Here is a 22,910-nt window from a genome sequence, read left to right as displayed (position 1 = left end):
TAAATGGCTTTTATGTTCTTTAAGTATGTTCCTTCTATCCCGACTTTCTCAAGGGTTTTTATTAAGAAAGGGTGCTGGATTTTGTCAAAGGACTTTTCTGCATCGATTGACAGGATCATATGGTTCTTCTCTCTTTTTTTCTGTTAATGTGATGTATCACGTTGATTGATTTGCGAATGTTGAACCAGCCCTGCATCCCAGGAATGAATCCCACTTGATCATGGTGAATAATTCCTTTTATATGCCGTTGAATTCGATTTGCTAGTATCTTATTGAGAATCTTTGCATCCATATTCATCAGGGATATTGGCCTGTAGTTCTCTTTTTTTACTGGGTCTCTGTCTGGTTTAGGAATCAAAGTAATACTGGCTTCATAGAATGAGTCTGGAAGTTTTCCTTCCCTTTCTATTTCTTGGAATAGCTTGAGAAGGATAGGTATTATCTCTGCTTTAAACGTCTGGTAGAACTCCCCTAGGAAGCCATCTGGTCCTGGACTCTTATTTGTTGGGAGATTTTTGATAACCGATTCAATTTCTTCGCTGGTTATGGGTCTGTTCAAGCTTTCTATTTCCTCCTGATTGAGTTTTGGAAGAGTGTGGGTGTTCAGGAATTTGTCCATTTCTTCCAGGTTGTCCAATTTGTTGGCATATAATTTTTCACAGTATTCCCTGATAATTGTTTGTATCTCTGAGGGATTGGTTGTAATAATTCCATTTTCATTCATGATTTTATCTATTTGGGTCATCTCCCTTTTCTTTTTGAGAAGCCTGGCTAGAGGTTTGTCAATTTTGTTTATTTTTTCAAAAAACCAACTCTTGGTTTCGTTGATCTGCTCTACAGTTTTTTTAGATTCTATATTGTTTATTTCTGCTCTGATCTTTATTATTTCTCTTCTTCTGCTGGGTTTAGGCTGCCTTTGCTGTTCTGCTTCTATTTCCTTTAGGTGTGCTGTTAGATTTTGTATTTGGGATTTTTCTTGTTTGTTGAGATAGGCCTGGATTGCAATGTATTTTCCTCTCAGGACTGCCTTTGCTGCGTCCCAAAGCGTTTGGATTGTTGTATTTTCATTTTCGTTTGTTTCCATATATTTTTTAATTTCTTCTCTAATTGCCTGGTTGACCCACTCATTCGTTAGTAGGGTGTTCTTTAACCTCCATGCTTTTGGAGGTTTTCCAGACTTTTTTCTGTGGTTGATTTCAAGCTTCATAGCATTGTGGTCTGAAAGTATGCATGGTATGATTTCAATTCTTGTAAACTTATGAAGGGCTGTTTTGTGACCCAGTATGTGATCTATCTTGGAGAATGTTCCATGTGCACTCGAGAAGAAAGTATATTCTGTTGCTTTGGGATGCAGAGTTCTAAATATATCTGTCAAGTCCATCTGATCCAATGTCTCATTCAGGGCCCTTGTTTCTTTATTAACCATGTGTCTAGATGATCTATCCATTTCTGTAAGTGGGGTGTTAAAGTCCCCTGCAATTACCACATTCTTGTCAATAAGGTTGCTTATGTTTATGAGTCATTGTTTTATATATTTGGGGGCTCCGGTATTCGGTGCATAGACATTTATAATTGTTAGCTCTTCCTGATGGATAGACCCTGTAACTATTATATAATGTCCTTCTTCATCTCTTGTTACAGCCTTTAATTTAAAGTCTAGTTTGTCTGATATAAGTATGGCTACTCCAGCTTTCTTTTGGCTTCCAGTAGCATGATAGATAGTTCTCCATCCCCTCACTCTCAATCTAAAGGTGTCCTCAGGTCTAAAATGAGTCTCTTGTAGACAGCAAATAGATGGGTCTTGTTTTTTTTATCCATTCTGATACCCTATGTCTTTTGGTTGGCGCATTTAATCCATTTACATTCAGTGTTATTATAGAAAGATACGGGTTTAGAGTCATTGTGATGTCTGTATGTTTTATGCTTGTAGTGATGTCTCTGGTACTTTGTCTCACAGGGTCCCCCTTAGGATCTCTTGTAGGGTTGGTTTAGTGGTGACAAATTCCTTCAGTTTTTGTTTGTTTGGGAAGACCTTTATCTCTCCTTCTATTCTAAATGACAGACTTGCTGGATAAAGGATTCTCGGCTGCATATTTTTTCTGTCTAGCACACTGAAAATCTCGTGCCAATTCTTTCTGGCCTGCCAAGTTTCAAAAGAGAGATCAGTCACGAGTCTTATAGGTCTCCCTTTATATGTGAGGGCACATTTACCCCTTGCTGCTTTCAGAATTTTCTCTTTATCCTTGTATTTTGCCAGTTTCACTATGATATGTCGTGCAGAGGATCGATTCAAGTTACGTCTGAAGGGAGTTCTCTGTGCCTCTTGGATTTCAATGCCTTTTTCCTTCCCCAGTTCAGGCAAGTTCTCAGCTATAATTTCTTCAAGTACCCCTTCAGCACCTTTCCCTCTCTCTTCCTCCTCTGGGATACCAATTATGCGTATATTATTTCTTTTTAGTGTATCACTTAGTTCTCTAATTTTCCCCTCATACTCCTGGATTTTTTTACCTCTCTTTTTCTCAGCTTCCTCTTTTTCCATAACTTTATCTTCTAGTTCACCTATTCTCTCCTCTGCCTCTTCAATCCGAGCTGTGGTGGTTTCCATTTTGTTATGCATTTCGTTTAAAGCGTTTTTCAGCTCCTCGTGACTGTTCCTTAGTCCCTTGATCTCTGTAGCAAGAGATTCTCTGCTGTCAGCTATACTGTTTTCAAGCCCAGCGATTAATTTTATGACTATTATTCTAAATTCACTTTCTGTTATATCATTTAAATCCTTTTTGATCAGTTCATTAGATGTTGTTATTTCCTGGAGATTCTTTTGAGGGGAATTCTTCCGTTTGGTCATTTTGGATAGTCCCTGGAGTGGTGCGGACCTGCAGGGCAGTTCCCCTGTGCTGTGGTGTATAACTGGAGTTGGTGGGCAGGGCCGCAGTCAGACCTAATGTCTGCCCCCAGCCCACCGCTGGGGCCACAGTCAGACTGGTGTGTGCCTTCTCTTCCCCTCTCCTAAGGGCAGGATTCACTGTGGGGTGGCGTGGCCCGTCTGGGCTACTTGCACACTGCCAGGCTTGTGGTGCTGGGGATCTGGCGTATTAGCTGGGGTGGGTAGGCAAGGTGCACGGGGGCAGGAGGGGCAGGCTTAGCTCGCTTCTCCTTAGGTGATCCACTTCAGGAGGGGCCCTGTGGCAGCAGGAGGGAGTCAGATCCGCTGCTGCCGGAGGTTTGGCTCCACAGAAGCGCAGAGTTGGGTGTTTGCGCAGAGTGAGCAAGTTCTCTGGGAGGAACTGGTTCTCTTTGGGATTTTGGCTGGGGGATGGGCGGGGGAGATGGCGCTGGCGAGCGCCTTTGTTCCCCACCAAACTGAGCTCTGGCGTCCGGGGGCTCAGCAGCTCTCCCTCCCTTTGTCCTCCAGCCTTCCCGTTTTCTGAGCAGCGCTGTTAACTTATGACCTCCCAGACGCTAAGTCGCGCTTGCTGTCAGAACACAGTCCGTCAGGCCCCTCCGCTTTTGCAAGCCAGACTCAGGGGCTCTGCTTGGCAGGCGAGCCGCCCCTCCGCCTCGGCTCCCTCCCGCCAGTCCGTGGAGCGCGCACCGCCTCGCCGCCCTTCCTACCCTCTTCTGTGGGCCTCTCGTCTGCGCTTGGCTCCGGCGACTCCGTTCTGCTAATCCTCTGGCGGTTTTCTGGGTTATTTAGGCAGGTGTAGGTGGAATCTAAGTGATCAGCAGGTCGCGCGGTGAGCCCAGCGTCCTCCTACGCCGCCATCTTCCTTATCTCTCTGGTTCAAGGTCTTAATGACAGATCTAATAGGGCCTGAGAGGTCATCTATCCCATCCAAGGCTGTTCCTGTCTTTGCTTTCATACTTAGCCTTTTTGAAGATAGCAAGTTAAACTTGACACATTTATATAATATTATAAATGTTATGCTTCCATGGCAGTTTCTTATACTGATCTTATTTGATTCCTACAGCCACCCAGCTGCCCTACTTTTTATTGAGATTTTACCCAGAACTTCAATATATAGATGATAAAAGTTGAACTTCTCTGCTTCAAGCTGAGGTGAGAGTTTGGGAGCACCACTCATACAGGTATTCTTTGTTTTGTTTTGATTGTCTTTTGCCACTAAGCAGCAGCCTCAGCTGCAGTACTGCACCAAACCAACTTGCTTTCTTCAAACTATTTCCTTGCTCACCAAAGCTCTCACATATGCGATTCAATAAGAATTAAATAATGAATTGCTAACATCTATTGAACATTTATCCTTTGCCAGACGTGTTTGTTGTTAAGTGAATTATCTTGTTTAATTATCATAGCCATCCCCGGAAGAAGAGAAGACTGAGGCTTGGAAAGTTTAAATAACTTAGCGCAAGAACACATAGCTAGCTGGCAGGTGGTGAATTTTATTCCATTATCTACTACTCTTAGTGGATAAACTAATCTGTTTTCCAGTGCAGACACCTTTCATTTCTAAGCAATGTAGCTAGCCATGTTTGAAAACACCTCATGCTTTAAGTTCTAGGAGCATCTGTTATACGTTTGCTTTTGCCTACATAACAGCACAGCTGGCTAAATAGATGATGAAAGACACATAATGGGAGGTGACAGTAAGAAGTGCTGTTCACTATTTGAAAATTTGTATCCAGAGTAACACATTCCTTCTGAAAATGTATTATCAAGGCTAAACATATTAATTATTCAGATGTCATCTCGGATGTGGTACTTGTCAAAGACAGAAAGCTGTTTTCCCAAAACACCTCATCTTAATGTGCCTAACATCAGAAGCTGTTCATGTTCATTCTAGATTACTGCAGCGCTTCACTTTGGGACTTTTCTATTAAATATACATTGCCTTAGATGAGTTATTCATTGTCTTAAAATTTCTGAGGACTGAGATACTGATTTATTTCATGTTCCAATATGTTGCAGTATAGATAACATTGAACCTGGTCTTTCCTTTCATTAATTTTTAATTTTTAATTTTTTTAAGTTTATTTATTTTGAGAGCAAGAGGGCACCAGTGGGGGAGGAACAGAGACAGAGGGAGGGAGAGAGAATCCTAAGCAGGCTCCACACTGTCAGTGCAGAGCCTGATGTGGGGCTCTAACTCATGAACCATGAGATGATAACCTGAGCCAAAATGAAGAGTCAGATGCTTAACTGATTGAGCCACCCAGGCACCCTTCATTAATTTTTTAAAAAGTAATCTCGGGGCGCCTGGGTGGCTCGGTCGGTTGGGTGTCTGACTCTGGATCAGGTCATGATCTCACAGTTCGTGAGTTTGAGCCCCGTGTTGGGCTCTGTGCTGACAGCTCAGAGCCTGGGGCCTGCTTCATATTCTGTCTCTCCCTCTCTCTCTGCCCTTCCCCTGCTCACACTGTGTCTCTCTGTCTCTTGAAAATAAATAAACATTAAAAAATTAAAAAAAAAAAAAGTAATCTCTACCCAATGTGAGGCTAGAACTTAAAACCTCAAGATCAAGAGTCACATGCTCTACCCACAGCCAGCCAGGCCCTCCGTTAGTATTTTTTTCTTGTGGAATTTATGAAGGATTACTTCCTCTCTCCCTCTCTTTTTCTTTTCTTTTCTTTTCTTTTCTTTTCTTTTCTTTTCTTTTCTTTTCTTTTCTTTCTTTCTTTCTTTTTTTTTTTTTGTGAAGGTCTCTCTTTTTCTCTCCTTCTCCCTGTCTCAAAACATTCATTATTGTATTTTCTTATCAAAGAATTATTCTTCGATTTAACACACAATAGCTTGGGGCTATTTATTTACATTCATGACCAACATTTCTCACAAAATAGGGCAGACAGCTCTTCCTTCTGAGATACAGGTGTGTTTATGGAAGCCCCAAAGAAATTCCATATGAATCCATATAGGGCACAACCTGTCTTAACTTGTCTGTCATCCTGTCTCATTTCCTCCCATCTTGGGGCAGACCTGGGAATTCCTAGTCTTCCTGACCCTCTTCTCTTGCTCCTCCCCTTCCTGTGTATGACAAAGATTCTCTTAGTTCATCCTGCTCTTTCCATTCCTGTTGCAGATCAAGGCCAAGAGAAATCAAGTCCAAAAAATGTATCATTTATCCCTTGGTAGGACTAATCAGGTTAGAACTGTGTACAGAAACATTGCTTTGGGTGCAAATATTTCTTTTCTTTTCTTTTCTTTTCTTTTCTTTTCTTTTAAGAGAGAGTGAGAGAGACGGGGGAGAGACAGCATGAGCACAAGTGCACACATGGGGAAGGGGTAGAGAGAGAGGGAGAGACAGAGAGAGACAGAGAGAGACAGAGAGAGAGAATCCCAAGCAGGCTCCATGCTCAGCGTGGAGCCCGACCAGGGTCTCTATCTGAACTGAAATCAAGAGTGTGAGGCTTAACCCACTGAGCCACCCAGGCACCCCTGGGTACAAATATGTCTAATCCAAGCCTGTATTAGCCTTTAAAATTAGATTCCTCACAGGTCATTGGCCATTCAGATCTTTATCCTAGCTTTAGAACTGACAGTATCTTTACTACTCAGATTCCTAAATTGTTGTGAAACTAATTCTTTTAATGTCTTCTAGGAAAGGAAATTATTGCTTTCATCAACAACTCATGTCAAAGTTTAATGGTTCTTAATGGTTCTTCTACTTCAGTCAGAGATAATTATTTTCATGAAACACTTGGATCTTCATTCCAATATATGCATATGTAAGAGTCTCTGTTATAGGCTGTCTGCCTTGGCTACACCCTGGGGATCTTTTTTTTTTTTTTTTTTAAATATTGCACAAATGCCTTGGATGCTACTAAATAAGAATTCTAGGAAACACAAGGCAGATAATAAATATGAAAAGATTGAAGGAAGTACTGTTCCAAGTACCAAATGAAAATCAACCAAGAAGCTAAGTTTCTAAGATTGGGAGGTGGGTGATGGAGGAAGGTAATGAACTACTTAACAAGAGGACAAAATGGGGAAACAATAGGGCCAGAGAGAAGGAAATAAAAATTTCTTCTCTACTCTCTTAGGATCTCTGGCTGGGCCTGAGAATTAAACTGACTTAAAACAAATTAACAGGAGAAAAGAATACAAGTTTAATTAGAATTTTACATGTATGAAAATCTTCACAAGAAAATGACCCAGAGATGTGCCCAGAGCAAAAATTTTATATATATACCTTTTAGATAAAGAAATAATACATTTGAAAAGAGATGATAAGACAAAGGAGGTTTGGGCTAGAGGCAATAAATTATGGGGAAGTGACTAGGAGATGTACGGGGTGGTGGGGGTGGGGAGTGAAGAGATTAGTGGAAGATAAAGGTAAGATTTTAGTAAGATTACAGTAAGATTTTAATAAATTTAGTAAGTAAAGATTTTAGTAAATTTATCTGTACAGATCCATCTCAGTGTCAATTCCCAATTTCTGGTGATATGGATGTTCTTTTATTTCTGCTACAGGAAGAGGGCACCTTTCTCATGGGAAATTTTATGGGCTATTTTTAGAGAGGAAAGGGGAGGTCAGAGAGCCCTTCTTGCATCTGCTACTTCTCAAGTGCCTTCAGCTCAAAATAGTCAATATGCCAAAGTGGCATATTTGGGGTGGCATGTCCTGAATTCCTTCAGGAGATGTCTGTGTGAAAGTCAGAGGGTATTCTGAATATCTATTTTTAAGTACCAAAGCACCCCAAAACTTAGTGTCTTTATACAATAATAGTCATTTATTACTTGTCCCAGTTTCTGTGGGTCAAAATCTGAAATGATTTGACTGAGGTGTTCTGGCTTGGGTCTGTCATGAGGTCACAGTCAACAGATGGCTGGGCCTGGAAGACTCTTCACTCACATGCCTGACGCTGTGTTGGGAAAGATTCTGAGTCTGGAACAGCTGAAGCTCCTCAGACATCTCTGTCTACCTCAGTATGGTCTCTGCTTTGTCTCTCAGGCAGCTTCAGGGTATGAGAATTCTTATGTGGTGGTTCAGGGCTCTAGACCATGCATCCTGAGAGAGAGAGCCAGGAGGAAGCTGTATCACCTCTTCTAACTTGCCTCAGAAGTCACATAGCATCCCTGCCAACAAGAGTATTCTACTACACACATTCTATTTGTTAAGAGTCATAAGGCCAAGCCATGTTTGAGCAAAGGGGAATTAGACCCCATCATTGGTGAAAGGATTGTCAAAGAATTGGCAGACATGTTAAAGCGATCAGAGAAACCTAGGCCAGAAATAAAAACTTGGGAGTCATCAGAATATAAATCATTAAAGAAGTGTGAGTAATTGAAGATAGGGGTATGATGAGATGGAAGGAAGAGAGAGAGAGAGAAAGAGAAAAAGAACAGAACGAGAAGGAAGGGAAGCCAGGTCTGAGCCTTTAAAAATGTCCAACATGTAAAGATTATTTGGCAGAAAAGAATGAGAAGCTCTGATCAGAGAGACTGGACAACCAGTGGAAGAATGCAATATCACAATAGCAGGGACAACAGAATGGCTTCAAAGAGGATCTACAACGAATGCTACTGACAGACAATATACATCTGATTTAGGGAACCACTTGCACTGGGAACCAATTGCACATTTAAATGCTCATGAAAGCGATCCGGTAGAGAATGAGGAACTGAAGATGAGGAGAGAGAATTCTGTCTGGAACCTCAAAGATAAACAAATTATCCACTTAATACCTCAATTGTTCTATCTAGGTCTCTGAGCTAGTGCTGGAGCACCTAAAGTCGGGAAGAAGATATTGATGTGGGGTGCCAACTTCAAGAAAAGCAGAGGACAGAATTCCTTCATGATCCTCTCTCCTTTAAATTTTCTGTAAATGAGATCTAGTGATTAACCAGATTGACACTGGATTTATTTTCCAAGACAACCTCGTGAGTGGTGGTGTGCATTCTTCTATTAGGTGGTACAGAAAGTCTGGTTGTTTTTTATGATGTTAGCCACCATTGATGATCACTGACTTGATCTGTTGATTCATTAGAGATTGCAAAATGGTGATATTTGAATTCAATATTGTTCCTTCTTTCTACTGGTAGTCCTATAAGGAGAAACTTGTTCATCAAATATTTGCTTATTCTGAGGGACAGCGTGTATAGGAAGCACAGGAGTAATGATTAATTCTTTGCTCTCTTTATCAGTTTTCAAACTTAATGCAGTGGTTCACTAGCATCCTCCAAAAGTGATCATTACAGGACAGTGTATGTATGCTATGCTCCACAGAATCTTTCAGAGGCTGCATGGCAAGGAAGGGTAGGAATTGGGCAAGTTCTGTGTCCTCACCCCAATTTACTCAGTGCAGCTTTTATGTTTTCCATATTGAGCATCGGTGATCCTTTACTGGAAAGAAATGCTTGCATGGCTTAAAGAAAAAGGATTGAAAATAATTGATCTGAAAGATAAATTTTATACCTAGAACATTATAGGCTCAATAAATGTTTGTTGAATGATGAATGATGAACAAATGAATGAATTAAAAAACAATGAATGACTAGATTTTCAGAAATGAGGCTTATAAATGAGTATCTAGTTCTTTCCAGCCATGGCCTTTGTTCACAGAAAGATAGGCCTCAGGGAAAGGTTATGTGAATAACAGGGATTTGTCTTGCTTTTTTTCCTACTTTCCAGTAATCCAGAGACGGCCAGACAGCAGGTGTGTGAGAGAACAGGGAGAGAGAGGATAGAAAGAGAGACGAGAAGGACACCTGGTGTTAAGCCTCTGACTTCCGCTCTGGTCATGGTTTCACAGTTTGGTTCATCAGCTTGAACTCCCCTTCAGGTGATCTCGAGCCCTGCTTTGCGTGAGCCCCACTTGTCTCTCTCTCTCTCTCTCTGCCTTTCCTAGGATTCTCTCTGTCTCTCTGCCCCTCGCTTCCCACTCTCCTGCACCCACTCTCTCCCTCAGAAAGAAAGAAAGAAAGAAAGAAAGAAAGAAAGAAAGAAAGAAAGAAAGAAAGAAAAGAAGAGAGGAGGGAGGGAATAAGTGAAGTAAAGGGTAGTCTTTTTATCTACTAGTCATCCTCTTTCATTTTGCTTAGTTCCCCAAGGACAGTCTGAAGACCAGGCAGTCACCAGAAACTCCCCTTTCTTAGTCTCATCACAGCTAGCTCAGTCCCTCCACCTTTGAGTTATTCTGTTCTTGATGCCCCTTGGAAACTTGGGTTGCTGTTAGTCTGGAGAACTTTGCCACCCCTCTGGCAGGTCCTTACAAATCCTTTAAACACAAGCTACAAGTGCTTCCCCATGACCGGGGGATCACAGGAACCAAGGGACTCCAGGAACTGTCTCCATCATTGATGTCCTACTTGATGATGTCCTTCAACCACAATTAGCTTTTAAGTTCTTTTCTTTCAGGTAACCCAGCTAGCCTGCTACATACTTTTTTTTTTTTTTTTTGGTTTTTATTTTAATTCTAATTAGTTAACATACAGTGTAATATTAGTTTCAGGTGCACAATATAGTAATTCAACAATTCCATACGTCACCCAGTGTTCACCACAAGTGCACTCCTTAATCCCCATCACCTATTTTGCCCATCCCCACCCCTCCCTTCTGGTAAAGAATAGTTTATTCCTTATAATTAAGAGTCTATTTCTTGATTTGTCTCATTCACTCTCTTTTTTTTTCCTATTTGCTTCTTTGTTTTGTTTCTTTTTAAAAAAAAATTTTAAAGTTTATTTATTTTGAGAGATAGAGAGAATGAATAGGGGAGGGGCAGAGAAAGAGGGAGAGAGAATCCCAAGCAGGCTCTGCGCTGTCAGCACAGAACCTGACCCAGGGCTCAAATACACAAACTGCAAGATCATGACCTGAGCCAAAACCAAGAGTCGCTGAACTGACTGAACAACCCAGGTGCCCCTGTTTGTTTTGTTTCTTAAATTCCACATATGAGTGAAATCATATGGTATTTGTCTTTCTCTGACTTACTTTGCTTAGTATTATACTCTCTAGCTCCATCCATGTTTTTGCAAATGGCAAGATTTCATTCTTTTTTATGGCTGAATAACATTCCATTGTATATATATACCACATCTTCTTTATCCATCAATCAACACTTGGGCTACCTCTATATCTTGACTATTGTAAATAATGTTGTTATAAAGTTAGGAGGGGCACGTATCCCTTTGAGTGTTTTTGTATGCTTTGGGTAAATACCCAGTAATGCAGTTGCTGGATCGTAGGGTAGTTCTATTTTTAACCTTTTGAGGAAACTCCATACTGTTTTCCAGAGTGGCTGCACCAGTTTGAAATCCCAACAACAGTGCACAGCGTTCCTTTTTCTCTGCATTCTCACCAACACTTGTTATTTCTTGTATTGTTGATTTTAGCCATTCTGACAAGTGTGAGATCCTGCTACATACTTACATAATCCGTGATGTTTTGTTAACCATAAAGGAAAATATTGAAAAATCCTGGGAGCCTTTCATTCCAAAAATTAACAAAAGGGAATGTGATCTTCCTAATAACATTTCTCTGTCCTAATTTTATTCAAGGTGACTGTATAATTTAAATTCTATTGTAATGAGAGTGGTGAGTTACCTGCAGATAATCAATACTATCTACATACTTTAACTTTCTCTTTTCTTTAAGGCTATTTTTCTGGTTCTTTCACTTACAGGTATACACATTTTCCAACTTCAATAGAAGCTTTTCTTCTCTTTAGACAAAAAGTACATAATTTTCCTTAAAGTTAATACTAATATGGAATTCAAACCCATTCATATGATAATTTACATCATTCAAGTTTATGGCTGTAATTGAGAATCTTACATTATTTGATCTAAGGAAAATCAAAATGAATACGGCTACGGTCAGTTCAAAGTGGGTTTTCATCTCATGCAACACCAAAACCAAATGGGGTAATTTAATATTGCCTAATGTGATATTCAGTATTCATGGAGTACTCACAGTTTCCTCAGATGAAGTTAATATTCTCTTTAAAGGAGAAACATGAATAAAGAAACCACCACGGATGCTATTGCATATCAATTTTAACATCTGGAAATTCTTACCATATGTGAACTGCTTTTCATTGATTGATTGATTGATTCATTCTGTAATCATTTGTAGAGTGCCTATTAGGCGCTGTGTTAGGCTCTGAGAATACTACAAATGAAAACAAAACAAGAGGGGCACCTGGGTGGCTCAGTTGGTTGACCATCTGACTTTGTCTCAGGTCAAGATCTCATGGTTCATGAATTTGAGCCCCGTGTCAGGCTCTGTGCAGACAGAGCCTGTCTCAGAGCCTGGAGCTTACTTTGGATTCTGTGTCTCCCTTTCTCTCTGCCCCTCCTCCAGTCACGCTCTGTCTCTCTTTCTCTTTCTCTCTCTCTCTCTCAGAAATAAATAGCCATTAAAAAAAATTTAAAAAGAAAACAAAACAAGAAATGTTTGGTCCCTTACTGATTTTTTGACTGGCAAAGAAATGGGGAAAGAGATCTATAGAAGTGACTCAGCAATTAAAATGATGAAATAGTGCAAAACATGCTATGATTGAGGTAAATCTAGGGTGAGGGGAGCAAATGGAAATGAGGGGTGAGATTTAGGAAAACTTCCTAGAGCAACTGAATCTGAAAAATAGTAAGAGTCAGGCAAAGGGAGATAGCAAGGACATTCCAGACAGAGATGGGCAGGAAATGCAAAGATCTTTTTGCAGAAGGGAGAAGGAACATCCTGTGGTCCCAGAATTGCAAGGGGTTTAGTATGATTGAAGATTTGAATGAGAGATGGAGAGTGGTAAGAGATGAGGCTAGAGAGGTAAGTAGATACCATATCATAAAAGGCCTGTAGGCAATTGTGATCAGTTAAGTAATAGTTCCCTGGAATTCATGTCAACCTGGAATCTCAGAATGCTGGGTCTTTGCAGATGTTAAGGATCTTAAGAGATGGAATCATCCTGGATATAGGGTAGGCTCTAAATCCCGTGACTGTTTTCATTGTAAGAAGGGGGGGACTCAGAGAGACACATGAAAAGGAGGCCATGAGAAGATGGAGGCAAAGTTTGGAGTGATGCAGTTCAAGCCAAGGAATGTCAGAGATTGCCAGGAGTCACCAGATTCTAGAAAAAAGTAAGGAAGGATTCTTCCCTAGAGATTTCAGAGGGAGCATGGTCCTGCTAACATCTTGCTTTTGGACTTCAAGCCTCCAGAACTGTGAAAAGTAAACTTCTGTTGTTTTAAGCCACCAAATTTGTGGTAATTTTTTTAATAGTCATATTCTGACGTTTTGAACTTTATTTATGACTCAGACATTTTTTCCAATCATTTAAGATTTACTTCAATAAACATTGTCCTGTATTTTGTGGATAGCATTTTAAAATCAGAAGCAATTTTACAAATTTCCATGTATGACCGATGACAAACAAAGGACAAAAAATTCAAGCTTTATTAACAATTCTAAGTAGAAGAGAACACACTTAAGAGCTTCCCTGGTTAACATAAGCATTTAGCAAATAAATTATCTTGAATGAAAAAGTAGGAAATCTTTTAATAAAAAAAAAAAAATCAACATGCAACATGGAGAGACCTAGAGGGTACTAGGTCAAGTGAAGTAAGTTAGACAAGTAAGTAAGTAAGTAAGACAAGTAAGTAAGAAAGACAATACAGTATTATTGCACTTATATGTGGAACCTAAAAAGCAAAACAAACAACAAACAAAGCAGAAACAGACCCATAAATGCAGAGAACAAACTGGTGGCTGTCAGAGGGGAGAAGGTGAGGGGATGGGAAAAAAATAGGTGAAAGGGACTGGGAGACACAGGTTTCCAGGTACAGAATGAGTAGGTCACGGGACAAAAGGTACAGCAGAGGGAATAGTCTGTGGCACTCTAATAGTGCTGCATGATGACAGGTGGCAGCTACATCTGTGGTGAGCATAGCATAACATATAGAGCTGTCCAACCACTATGTTGTATCCCTGAAACTATTATAACACTGTGTCAACTCTACTTCAATTAAAAGAAATCAAGGATAGAAGGAAGAAAATTTTCCAGACGGCAGCTTATACTTTCGTCACAATTTGTATCACTTATATTATACATCGTTAAATAAATACTCATGTTATATTTACAAAATAGAGAGATAAGAGGAAAAAACCCAAGTATCAGGGTCTTTCATTTGTTGTCCTTCTTCCAATTTTCTGGATCCATTAGTTGATACACCAACTAAAAATGTGATTCTAGTTAACTACAGTTGAAAGCTTATCAATTAAGTCATCAATAGTGTAAACAAGAAGTTGAATGTCCGATTATTCCTTCATTCTGTGATCACTGTGTTTTCGGAGGATGACATCTACATCTTTGCTGACTACTCGGTCGGCAACCTGTATGGATGTATGCCAAGGTATGATGTCATCTTTCATGCCGTGGAGCAATCATATAGGGCAGTTCACAGGAATAGGGCTATGTAACAAGCAGTGGTGTTCAGCTTCTTTAATGAAACTGTACTGAATGTCAAAAACTCCTTTTTCACTGTATGTTGATGGCATGGTCCACACACCTTTCATCTCTATTTCCTTTTTCACCTCAACAGGGAGCTGATTAAACTGTGTCACTAGGTCATCTACAGCTGTAGCTATACCAACAAGAGCAATGACCTTTTGTGGCCTTGCGATTGCAGCATGAAGCATAAGCCATCGACCAAGGCTAGATCCAACAAGTATCTGTGGTCCTTCAGCTAAGTCATCAATTATAGAAAGAACATCTTTTCTCCATTTTCCCACTGTGCATTCTTGTAAGTTACCATCCGAATTTCCAACTCCTGAGTAATCAAACCTTATATAGGCATGACCTAGAGATTTGCAAAACTTTCTAATCGCCAAAGCTTTTGTACCATTCATGTTAGAAATAGAGCCAGGGATGAAGATAATTCCCGGACTTTTGCCTTTTAGCTTCTTATAAGCCAGATTTGAAAGGTCTGGTCGACTAAGAAAAGAGACTGATGACTTTGGTCTGCAAGCTGGGACCCACCGTGGCGTCCACTCCGACTTCCTTGCAAGTAACGTGCTGAGGCCATGGTGGAAGCCTAAGAAGACAGCCTCTCTGCCCCACCTCTGATGAGGTACCCAAGAGCCCAGGGCAGCCATGCCTGCCCCTGCCATCTTCCCAGAGGCCCTTCAAATTAGTGGTAATTTTGTACAGAAGCCCTGGGAAACTAAGACGGTCATATTAAGTTTGAAGTGATATATAGATATCTACAAGTCAGATGTCAGTCTTGACATATCCTATGAAAAGATTTAAGTAAAAGAGTGACATTATAAAATTGGTACTTTATTTTTTTAATTTTTTTAGCGTTTATTCATTTTTGAGAAATAGAAACAGAGCATGAGCAGGGAAGGCACAGAGAGAGAGGAAGACACAGAATCCAAAGCAGGCTCCAGGCTCCGAGCTATCAGCATAAAGCCCAACACAGGGATTGAACCCACAAACTGTGAGATTATGATCTGAGCCAAAGTCAGATGCCTGACTGACTGAGCCACCCAGGCACCCCTCAAATTGGTACTTTAAAAAGGTCACTCTGGCTGCAGCGGAGAGGACTGATGAGAAGAAAGAGAGTGAATGTAGGGACACATTGGAAAGATCTAGAAAAGGGTGACTTAAATGAGAGAAGGAAATGAAGAGAAGTGGTTAGATTTGTGAAATATTAGACAGGTAGAACTGATAGAACTTGATCACTCTTTTTTTATTTTTTCACTCTTTTTTTAAATTAATTAATTTATTAATTAATTGGTTTTAAGTAAGCTCTACACCCAACATACAGCTTGAGCTCAAGACCTTAAAATCAGGAGTTGCATGCTCTACTACTGAACCAGCCAGGCACCCTAATGATCACTCTTTCTTAGATGTGAAGATTTGTGAAGAGTGAAAATTCAAGAACTGACACTCGACATATAGTCTAGCTTTCCCACAGCTCCTTCAAAGACAGTCTGTTTCCATCTACAGATCTAGCTGAGGTAGAGGACATGAACAGACATGTTTGCACCCCTTGACTCAGCTAAGTTGAGGCAGTCTGATTCTCTCTGGCTATGAACCATGATATTCAGGGCATTCAGACAAATGTTGCTGTGGACTTAGCCTGGAAGGTCACACTGGGTTAGAGTTGTGGGGGCATTAGTAAGCCATAGATTAGCAGAAAAATCTAGTCATGGAAGGAGGAAATAGATAAAAGTCAAGAAAAGCTATTCAGATGAGCTTGGGAGACTGAGTTTCCTTTGAGGTCTGGTTGTTTTTTCTTTTCTTTGTAAGTAATCTGTACACTCAACATGGGGCTTAAATTCATGACCCCCTATCAAGAGCTGCTTGCTCTACCAACTGAGCCAGCCAGGTGCCCCTGTTTAAATTTCTTATAATTGCCTTTTATGGGGCACGTGGCTCGCTCAGTCGTTAGAGCATGTGACTCTTGTCTCAAGGTCGTAAGTCCAAGCCCCATGTAGAACTGACCTAAAAAAATAGATATGGCACAAGAACAAATACTCAGATCGATGGAATAGAATAGAGAACCCAGAAATGGACCCACAAACGTATGGGCAACTAATCTTTGACAAAGCAGGAAAGAATATCCAATGGAATAAAGACAGTCTCTTCAGCAAGTGGTGCTGGGAGAACTGGACACTGACATGCAGAAAAATCAACCTGGACCACTTTCTTACACCATACACAAGAATAAACTCAAAGTGGATGAAAGACCTCAATGTAAGAAAGGAAGCCATCACAATCCTTGAGGAGAAAGCAGGCAAAAACCTCTTTGATCTTGGCCACAGCAACTTCTTACTCAACATGTCTCTGGAGGCAAGGGAAACAAAAGCAAAAATGAACTACTGGGACCTTATCAACATAAAAAGCTTTGGCACAGCGAAGAAAACAATCAGCAAAACTAAAAGGCAACTGACAGAATGGGAAAAGATATTTGCAAACGACATATCAGATAAAGGGTTAGTATCCAAAATCTATAAAAAACTTATCAAACTCAACACCCAAAAAACAAATAATCCAGTGAAGAAATGGGCAAAATCCATGAATAGACACTTCTCCAAGGAAGACATCCAGATGGCCAACCGACACATGAAAAAATGCTCCACATCACTCATCATCAGAGAAATACAAATCAAAACCACAATGAGATACCACTTTATACCTGTCAGAATGGCTAACAATAACAATTCAGGCAACAACAGTTGTTGGCAAGGATGCGGAGAAAGGATCTCTTTTGCATTGTTGGTGGCAATGCAAGCTGGTGCAGCCACTCTGGAAAACAGTATGGAGGTTTCTCAAAAACTAAAAATAGAACTACCCTATGACCCAGCAATTGCACTACTAGGCATTTATCCATGGGATACAGGTGTGCTGTTTCGAAGGGACACGTGCACCCCCATGTTCGTAGCAGCACTATCAACAATAGCCAAAGTATGGAAAGAGCCCAAATGTCCATCAATGGATGAATGGATAAAGAAAATGTGGTATATATATATACACTGGAGTATTACTCAGCAATCAAAAAGAATGAAATCTTGCCATTTGCAACTATGTGGATAGAATTGGAGGGTAGTATGCTAAGTGAAATTAGTCAGAGAAAGACAAAAATCATATGACTTCACTCATATGAGGACTTTAAGAGACAAAACAGATGAAAGGAAGGGAAACAAAAATAATATAAAAACAGGGAAGGGGACAAAACAAAAGAGACTCATAAATATGGAGAACAAACTGAGGATTGCTGGAGGGGTTGTGGAAGGGGGATGGGCTAAATGGGTAAGGGGCAGTAAGGAATCTACTGAAATCATTGCTTCACTATATACTAACTAATTTGGATGTAAATTTTAAAAAATAAAAAATAAAGTTGAATTAAAAAAAAAAATAGATGCCTGGGTGGCTTAGTAGGTTGAGCATCCAAGACTCGATTTCAGCTCAGGTCATGATCTTGTGGCTTGTGGGATTGAGCCCCAAGTCAGACTCCATGCTGACAGCACAGAGCCTGATTGAGATTCTCTCTCTCTCCCTCTATCTCTGTCCCTACCCCTCTCATGTGCCCTCTCTTTCTCAAGATAAATAAACTTAAAAAATATACATATGTAATTGCCTTTTATGAGGTTATCCTTAAACATATGATAAATCATCTTTTATTCAATGGCTTTTCTGTTTTGCAGTCACACTGTCTCATGCTATCATTTTAAGCCAAATTTCTGGCTTAAATAATTGGATAGGTAGCAGTACTATGCTTCAAAAGGGAAGTAGTGGAGGAAAAACAAGTTCTGAAGAAAAAGTATGAGTTTAGATTTTGACACTTTGCCTTTGTTGTGCCAATACGATATTTAGGCAAGTCCAGTGTGGACACAGAAGATTTTATGGGAATAAAGTCTTTTGGACCAGAGTTCAGCTCCAGAAGCTATTGCCCTGTGAACATTAATTGATGCTATTTTCTTCCAGGGTAAGAGGGAAAAGAGAATGAAAACAGTGGGAAGTTTGACATTGACGGTCTTCTCTGTTTCAGAAAGAAAAAGGAAACTGCAGAGAAGAATAAGAATGAATAGTCAAAGGAGTAAAAGAATCAGGAGAGGGTGGAGAGGGGACGATCTGAGTCAAGAAAGTAAAGTACTTCAAGGAGGTCAAGAGCATCAGATGCTGTGGTGAGTCTACTGGTTTTTAGCAAGGAAGAAGCCACTGCTGACTTTGGCACGAGATTTGGAGAAGTAATGAGGGCAGTAAGATAGAGTGTGGGTAGAAACCATAGATTATGTTTCAGTGAGCTGACTGTAATGGAAAGAAAAGACATGGAGATAACTAAAAGGGAATATTTGTCTGTTTAACCTAGATGGGAGACACTTGAGCCTGTTTACAGAGTAGGGAAGAAAATAATTTGATAGAATTTAAAGACACTTGAGAAACATTCATTGATCAGTTAAGGTTTCTAGGAATGGGGGAGAGATAGATGCAATACTTAGTTGAATAATTACCTTCTTTCACTGTGGTGAGAGGGGACATGGTAAAAAAAAAAAAGGAAGCAAGAATGCAAATAAATTTGTAGGTTGACTAGAGAAGTAAAAAATGGGAATTTTTTCCTGAAGAGTTCTAACTTGCCTCTGTGTAGTAAAATGAAACACCAGAGATTAAATTTGTGTTAACTGGAGAAATAGAACAGTAAAGTAATTTGGAATTATAAATTACTTAAGAAACTACCTCTCATCCTAGCCTTACTCTAAATGTGAAACAGGTGTGAGTACTTGGAATCACTTAAGAAGTGACTCAGAAGGGAAAATCAGAAGGATAAATAAAATCTAATGCTGGTTTTTGCGAAGATAAATAATGTACAAACCCCGTAGGTAATACACAGACACGGATGCACACACATACATGTATGTATATACACATACCATTTTAGGTTTGAAAAAGGAGCTATGAGAAAAGTCAAAAGAATTATACCAGAATGGTTTGCACATTCCACGGTAATAAAGTGAAAATTTAGTAATTTTTCTAGCAATATATAAATGACTGAAAGTTTTTTAAAACCTGAAATACCAATATGAATGAAAATATTAGGGAAGGCAGGACCAGCCTGCCTTTCCTATATGAGCTTCATTTCAGTGTAACTAAATAGTTGATAAAGAAAGATTCTTTTTTGTTGAGGAATTTCAGCTAACAAAGGCAGAAACAATAGTAGAAAAAAAACCCACCATTTTTGCAAATCCTAATGAAACAGTGGCTCTAAAGATTTTTTTTTTTAACATTTAAATACAAGTGAGTTAACATATAATGTAATAATGATTTCAGGGATAGAATTTAGTGATTCATCACTTATATATAACACCCAGTGCTCATCCTAACAAGTGCCCTCCTTAATGCCCATCACCCATTTAGCCCATCTCCCAACCCAACATCCTGCCAGCAACCCTCAGTTTGTTCTCTTTAAGAGTCTCTTATGCTTTGTCTCCCTCTCTGCTTTTATCTTATTTTTGTTTCCCTCCCCCCTATGTTCTTCTGTTTTGTTTCTTAAATTCCACATATGAGTGAAATCATATGATATTTATCTTTCTGTGACTGACTTATTTCACTGAGCATGATATACCCTAGTTCCATCCACATTGTTGCAAGTGGCAAGATTTCTTTCCTTTTGATTGCTGAGTAATATTCAGCACTTCTTTATCCATTTGTCAGTCAATGGACATTTGGGCTTTTTCCATACTTCAGTTATTGTCAGTGGTGCTACTATAAACATTGGGGTTCATGTGCTCCTTCGAATCATCACTCTTGTATCCTCTGGATAAATACCTAGTAGTGCAATTGCTGGGTTGTAGGGTGGTTCTATTTTTAATGTTTTGAGGAACTTCCATACTGTTTTCCAGAGTGGGTGCACCAGTTTGCATTCCTACCATCAGTGCAAAAGAGAGCCTTTTTCTCTGGATGCTCACCAACATCTGTTGTTACCTGAGTTGATAATGTTAGCCATTCTGACAGGTGTGAGGTGGTATCTGGTCATGGTTTTGATTTGTATTTCCCCGATGATCAGTGATGTTGAGCATCTTTTCATGTGTCTGTTAGCCATCTGGATGTCTTCTTTGGAGAAGTGTCTATTCATGTCTTTTGCCCATTTCTTCACTGAATTAGGAATATTTATTAATGGCTGCTAAAACTATTAGGTGAAAGGCTGATGGTGAACTGTATAATGAATGGATTAGGCTGATACTAACCTGAATTCAATCATCAATCTCAATATCACTATAAGTGGGACAATCAGACCTTAAGGGCGATCATGACGTGGTGCAATATGAAGTATACCATATGATCTATGAAGAATCCTTAACAAAAAAGTTATTTAACTTAAATACATTCAAGACTTTATCTAATTTTCAGTCTCCCAAAAATAAACAAACAAATAAACAAAGAAGAGAGAAATGAATGAAGTAACACTACAAGGAAATAATCAACCAAATCCAGAGCTAGAATATACTGTAGGACAAGCAACCTGATTTTCCAACAAATAAATAGCATGGGGAGGGCAGGGTGGGAGGAGATAAGAAAGAACTTTCATAAATTAGAGAGAATCAAGAGGCAGAACAACAAAAATGCAATGCACTAGATGTTGTTTAGATTCTGATTCAAACCAATAGTAAAAGGATATTTTTTAAACAATCAGGAAAATTTTTTAGGTGTGATGAGGTGGCTGTGTTGAAAACACCTTATCTGTTAGAGATACATGGTGAAGTACTTACAGATGAAATTATATGAAATCTGAGATTTGCTTTAAAATATTCCAGCAAAATACAAGTGGAAAGATAGATGAAATAAGAATGGAAGAGTCTTGTGATAATTGTCAAAGCTAGGTGGTAGGTGCATAGATTCATTATACTATTTTCTCTACTTGAAATTTTTTATAATAAAATCATTTTCTTTTTTTTAAGTTTTTTAAAGTTTTTTTTTTTTTAATGTTTGTTTTTGAGAGAGACAGCATGAGCAGGGAAGGGGCAGAGAGAGGGAGACACAGAATCTGAAGCAGGCTCCAGGCTCTAAGCTGTCAGCACAGAGCCTGCTGACACAGGGCTCAAACTCACATGATTTAAGATCATGACCTGAGCTGAACCAATGTTGGACGCTTAACCACCCAAGCGCCCCTATAATAAAATTGGTTTCAAATAATGAAAAAAGCAACAAGTCTGGTTAAGTTACAGCTAAATTCCCTCTAACATTCAAATTACAGATAATTCCTATGTTTACCAAACTATTCCAGAATATATAAAAATATGAAACTCTTCACAATAGTTTTATAAATCCAGCATAGTCATACAAAGACAAAAAAGCAGAACAATAGAGTAATTTCATTTATACAGGTTCAAAAACTTTAAATAACATGCTCTTGAATCAAATCCAACAAGGCAATTTTTTAAAATATGACATAATGGAACAAATGAAAAGATTTTCTCAATAGATAATGTATCATCAAATGCCACATTTCCTAAAATTTCCTAAAATTATTTTGTAAATTTAATTCCATACAAATTTTTTCTTTTATTTGGATCCTAAAATTTGTATGGAAGAATAAATATAAGGTAATAGACAAGAAAAGCATTAAAAGAGAAAAGGAACAACAGTGTGGAAAAACTTGCCTACTTAATATTGGAATACATGATAAAGCTAATATAAAATTAAATCCAAGGGCACCTGGATGGCTCAGTTGGTTAAATGTTTAACTCTTGATTTTGGCTTAGGTCATGATTTCATGGTTTGTGGGATTGAACCTGCTGTTGAGCTCTGAGCAGACAGCACAGAGCCTGCTTGGTATTCTCTCTCTCCCTTTCTCTCTGCTCCTTTCTCTCTGCTCCTTTCTCTCTCTCTCTCTCTCTCTCTCTCTCTCTCTCTCAAAATAAAGAAATAGGGGTGCCTGGGTGGCTCAGTGGGTTAAGCATCCGACTTCAGCTCAGGTCATGATCTCACGGCTGGTGAGTTCAAGCCCTGCGTTGGGCTCTGTGCTGACAGCTCAGAGCCTGGAGCCTGCTTTGGATTCTGTCTGTCTGTCTCTCTCCCTCTCTCTCTCTCTCTCTGCCCCTCCCCGCTTGTGCTCTGTCTCTCTCTCTCTGTCTCAAAAATAAATAAACATTTAAAAAATGTTTTTAAAAATAAAGAAATAAACATTAAAAAAAGAAATAGGTACAGTGTAAGTTAAAATTTGATACATAACACAGGTGATAATTCAAATCACTGAGGAAAGGCTGAATTCTTTAATAGTGTTGGTGCAATTGGGGAGAAACTCAAATGAATCCTGTATTTTATACTATTTTGGAAAATTAATTCTCGTTGGATTAAAGACATAATTGTAAACAATTAAATTTTGTAAGAAAATGTCAGACTTTACATGAGCCATCAAAGTGCATGAGGAACTTTAATCAAGCTTGGAAACCCAAAAACAGCAACAGAAAAGGTAAACATACCAAATTTAAAAACTTTTTATAGAAAGAAGATAGTATAAATAA

The 22,910-nt window shown here is 39.2% G+C and overlaps 2 protein-coding genes across 2 annotated transcripts in view; one reads left to right on the top strand and one right to left on the bottom strand.

Annotated features, from left to right (window-relative positions):
* Positions 1-14,084: 14,084 nt before the first annotated feature.
* LOC106975249 (palmitoyl-protein thioesterase ABHD10, mitochondrial-like) lies at positions 14,085-15,063 on the bottom strand. The gene has a single exon (XM_053223174.1). It carries the CDS (start codon positions 15,051-15,053, stop codon positions 14,328-14,330), a length of 726 nt encoding a protein of 241 aa, XP_053079149.1. The 5' UTR covers positions 15,054-15,063; the 3' UTR covers positions 14,085-14,327.
* Positions 14,547-22,910, top strand: part of MIER3 (MIER family member 3) — a 135,758-nt gene continuing 127,394 nt past the window's right edge. The window contains exons 1-2 of the mRNA XM_053223137.1: positions 14,547-14,686; positions 18,440-18,575. The gene's annotated coding sequence lies outside the window, so the exon portion shown is untranslated. The remainder of the gene's footprint in view (positions 14,687-18,439; positions 18,576-22,910) is intronic.

The sequence above is a fragment of the Acinonyx jubatus genome, chromosome A1 (genome assembly GCF_027475565.1).
Source record: "Acinonyx jubatus isolate Ajub_Pintada_27869175 chromosome A1, VMU_Ajub_asm_v1.0, whole genome shotgun sequence".
NCBI lineage: Eukaryota > Metazoa > Chordata > Mammalia > Carnivora > Felidae > Acinonyx > Acinonyx jubatus.
Note: the sequence above shows the minus strand (reverse complement) of the source record. Positions and strands in the feature narration are given on the sequence as shown.

Bases quoted from the DNA above. Each gene is read 5' to 3' on its own strand.
- LOC106975249 (XM_053223174.1), bottom strand. From the start codon at position 15,053: ATGGCAGGGGCAGGCATGGCTGCCCTGGGCTCTTGGGTACCTCATCAG.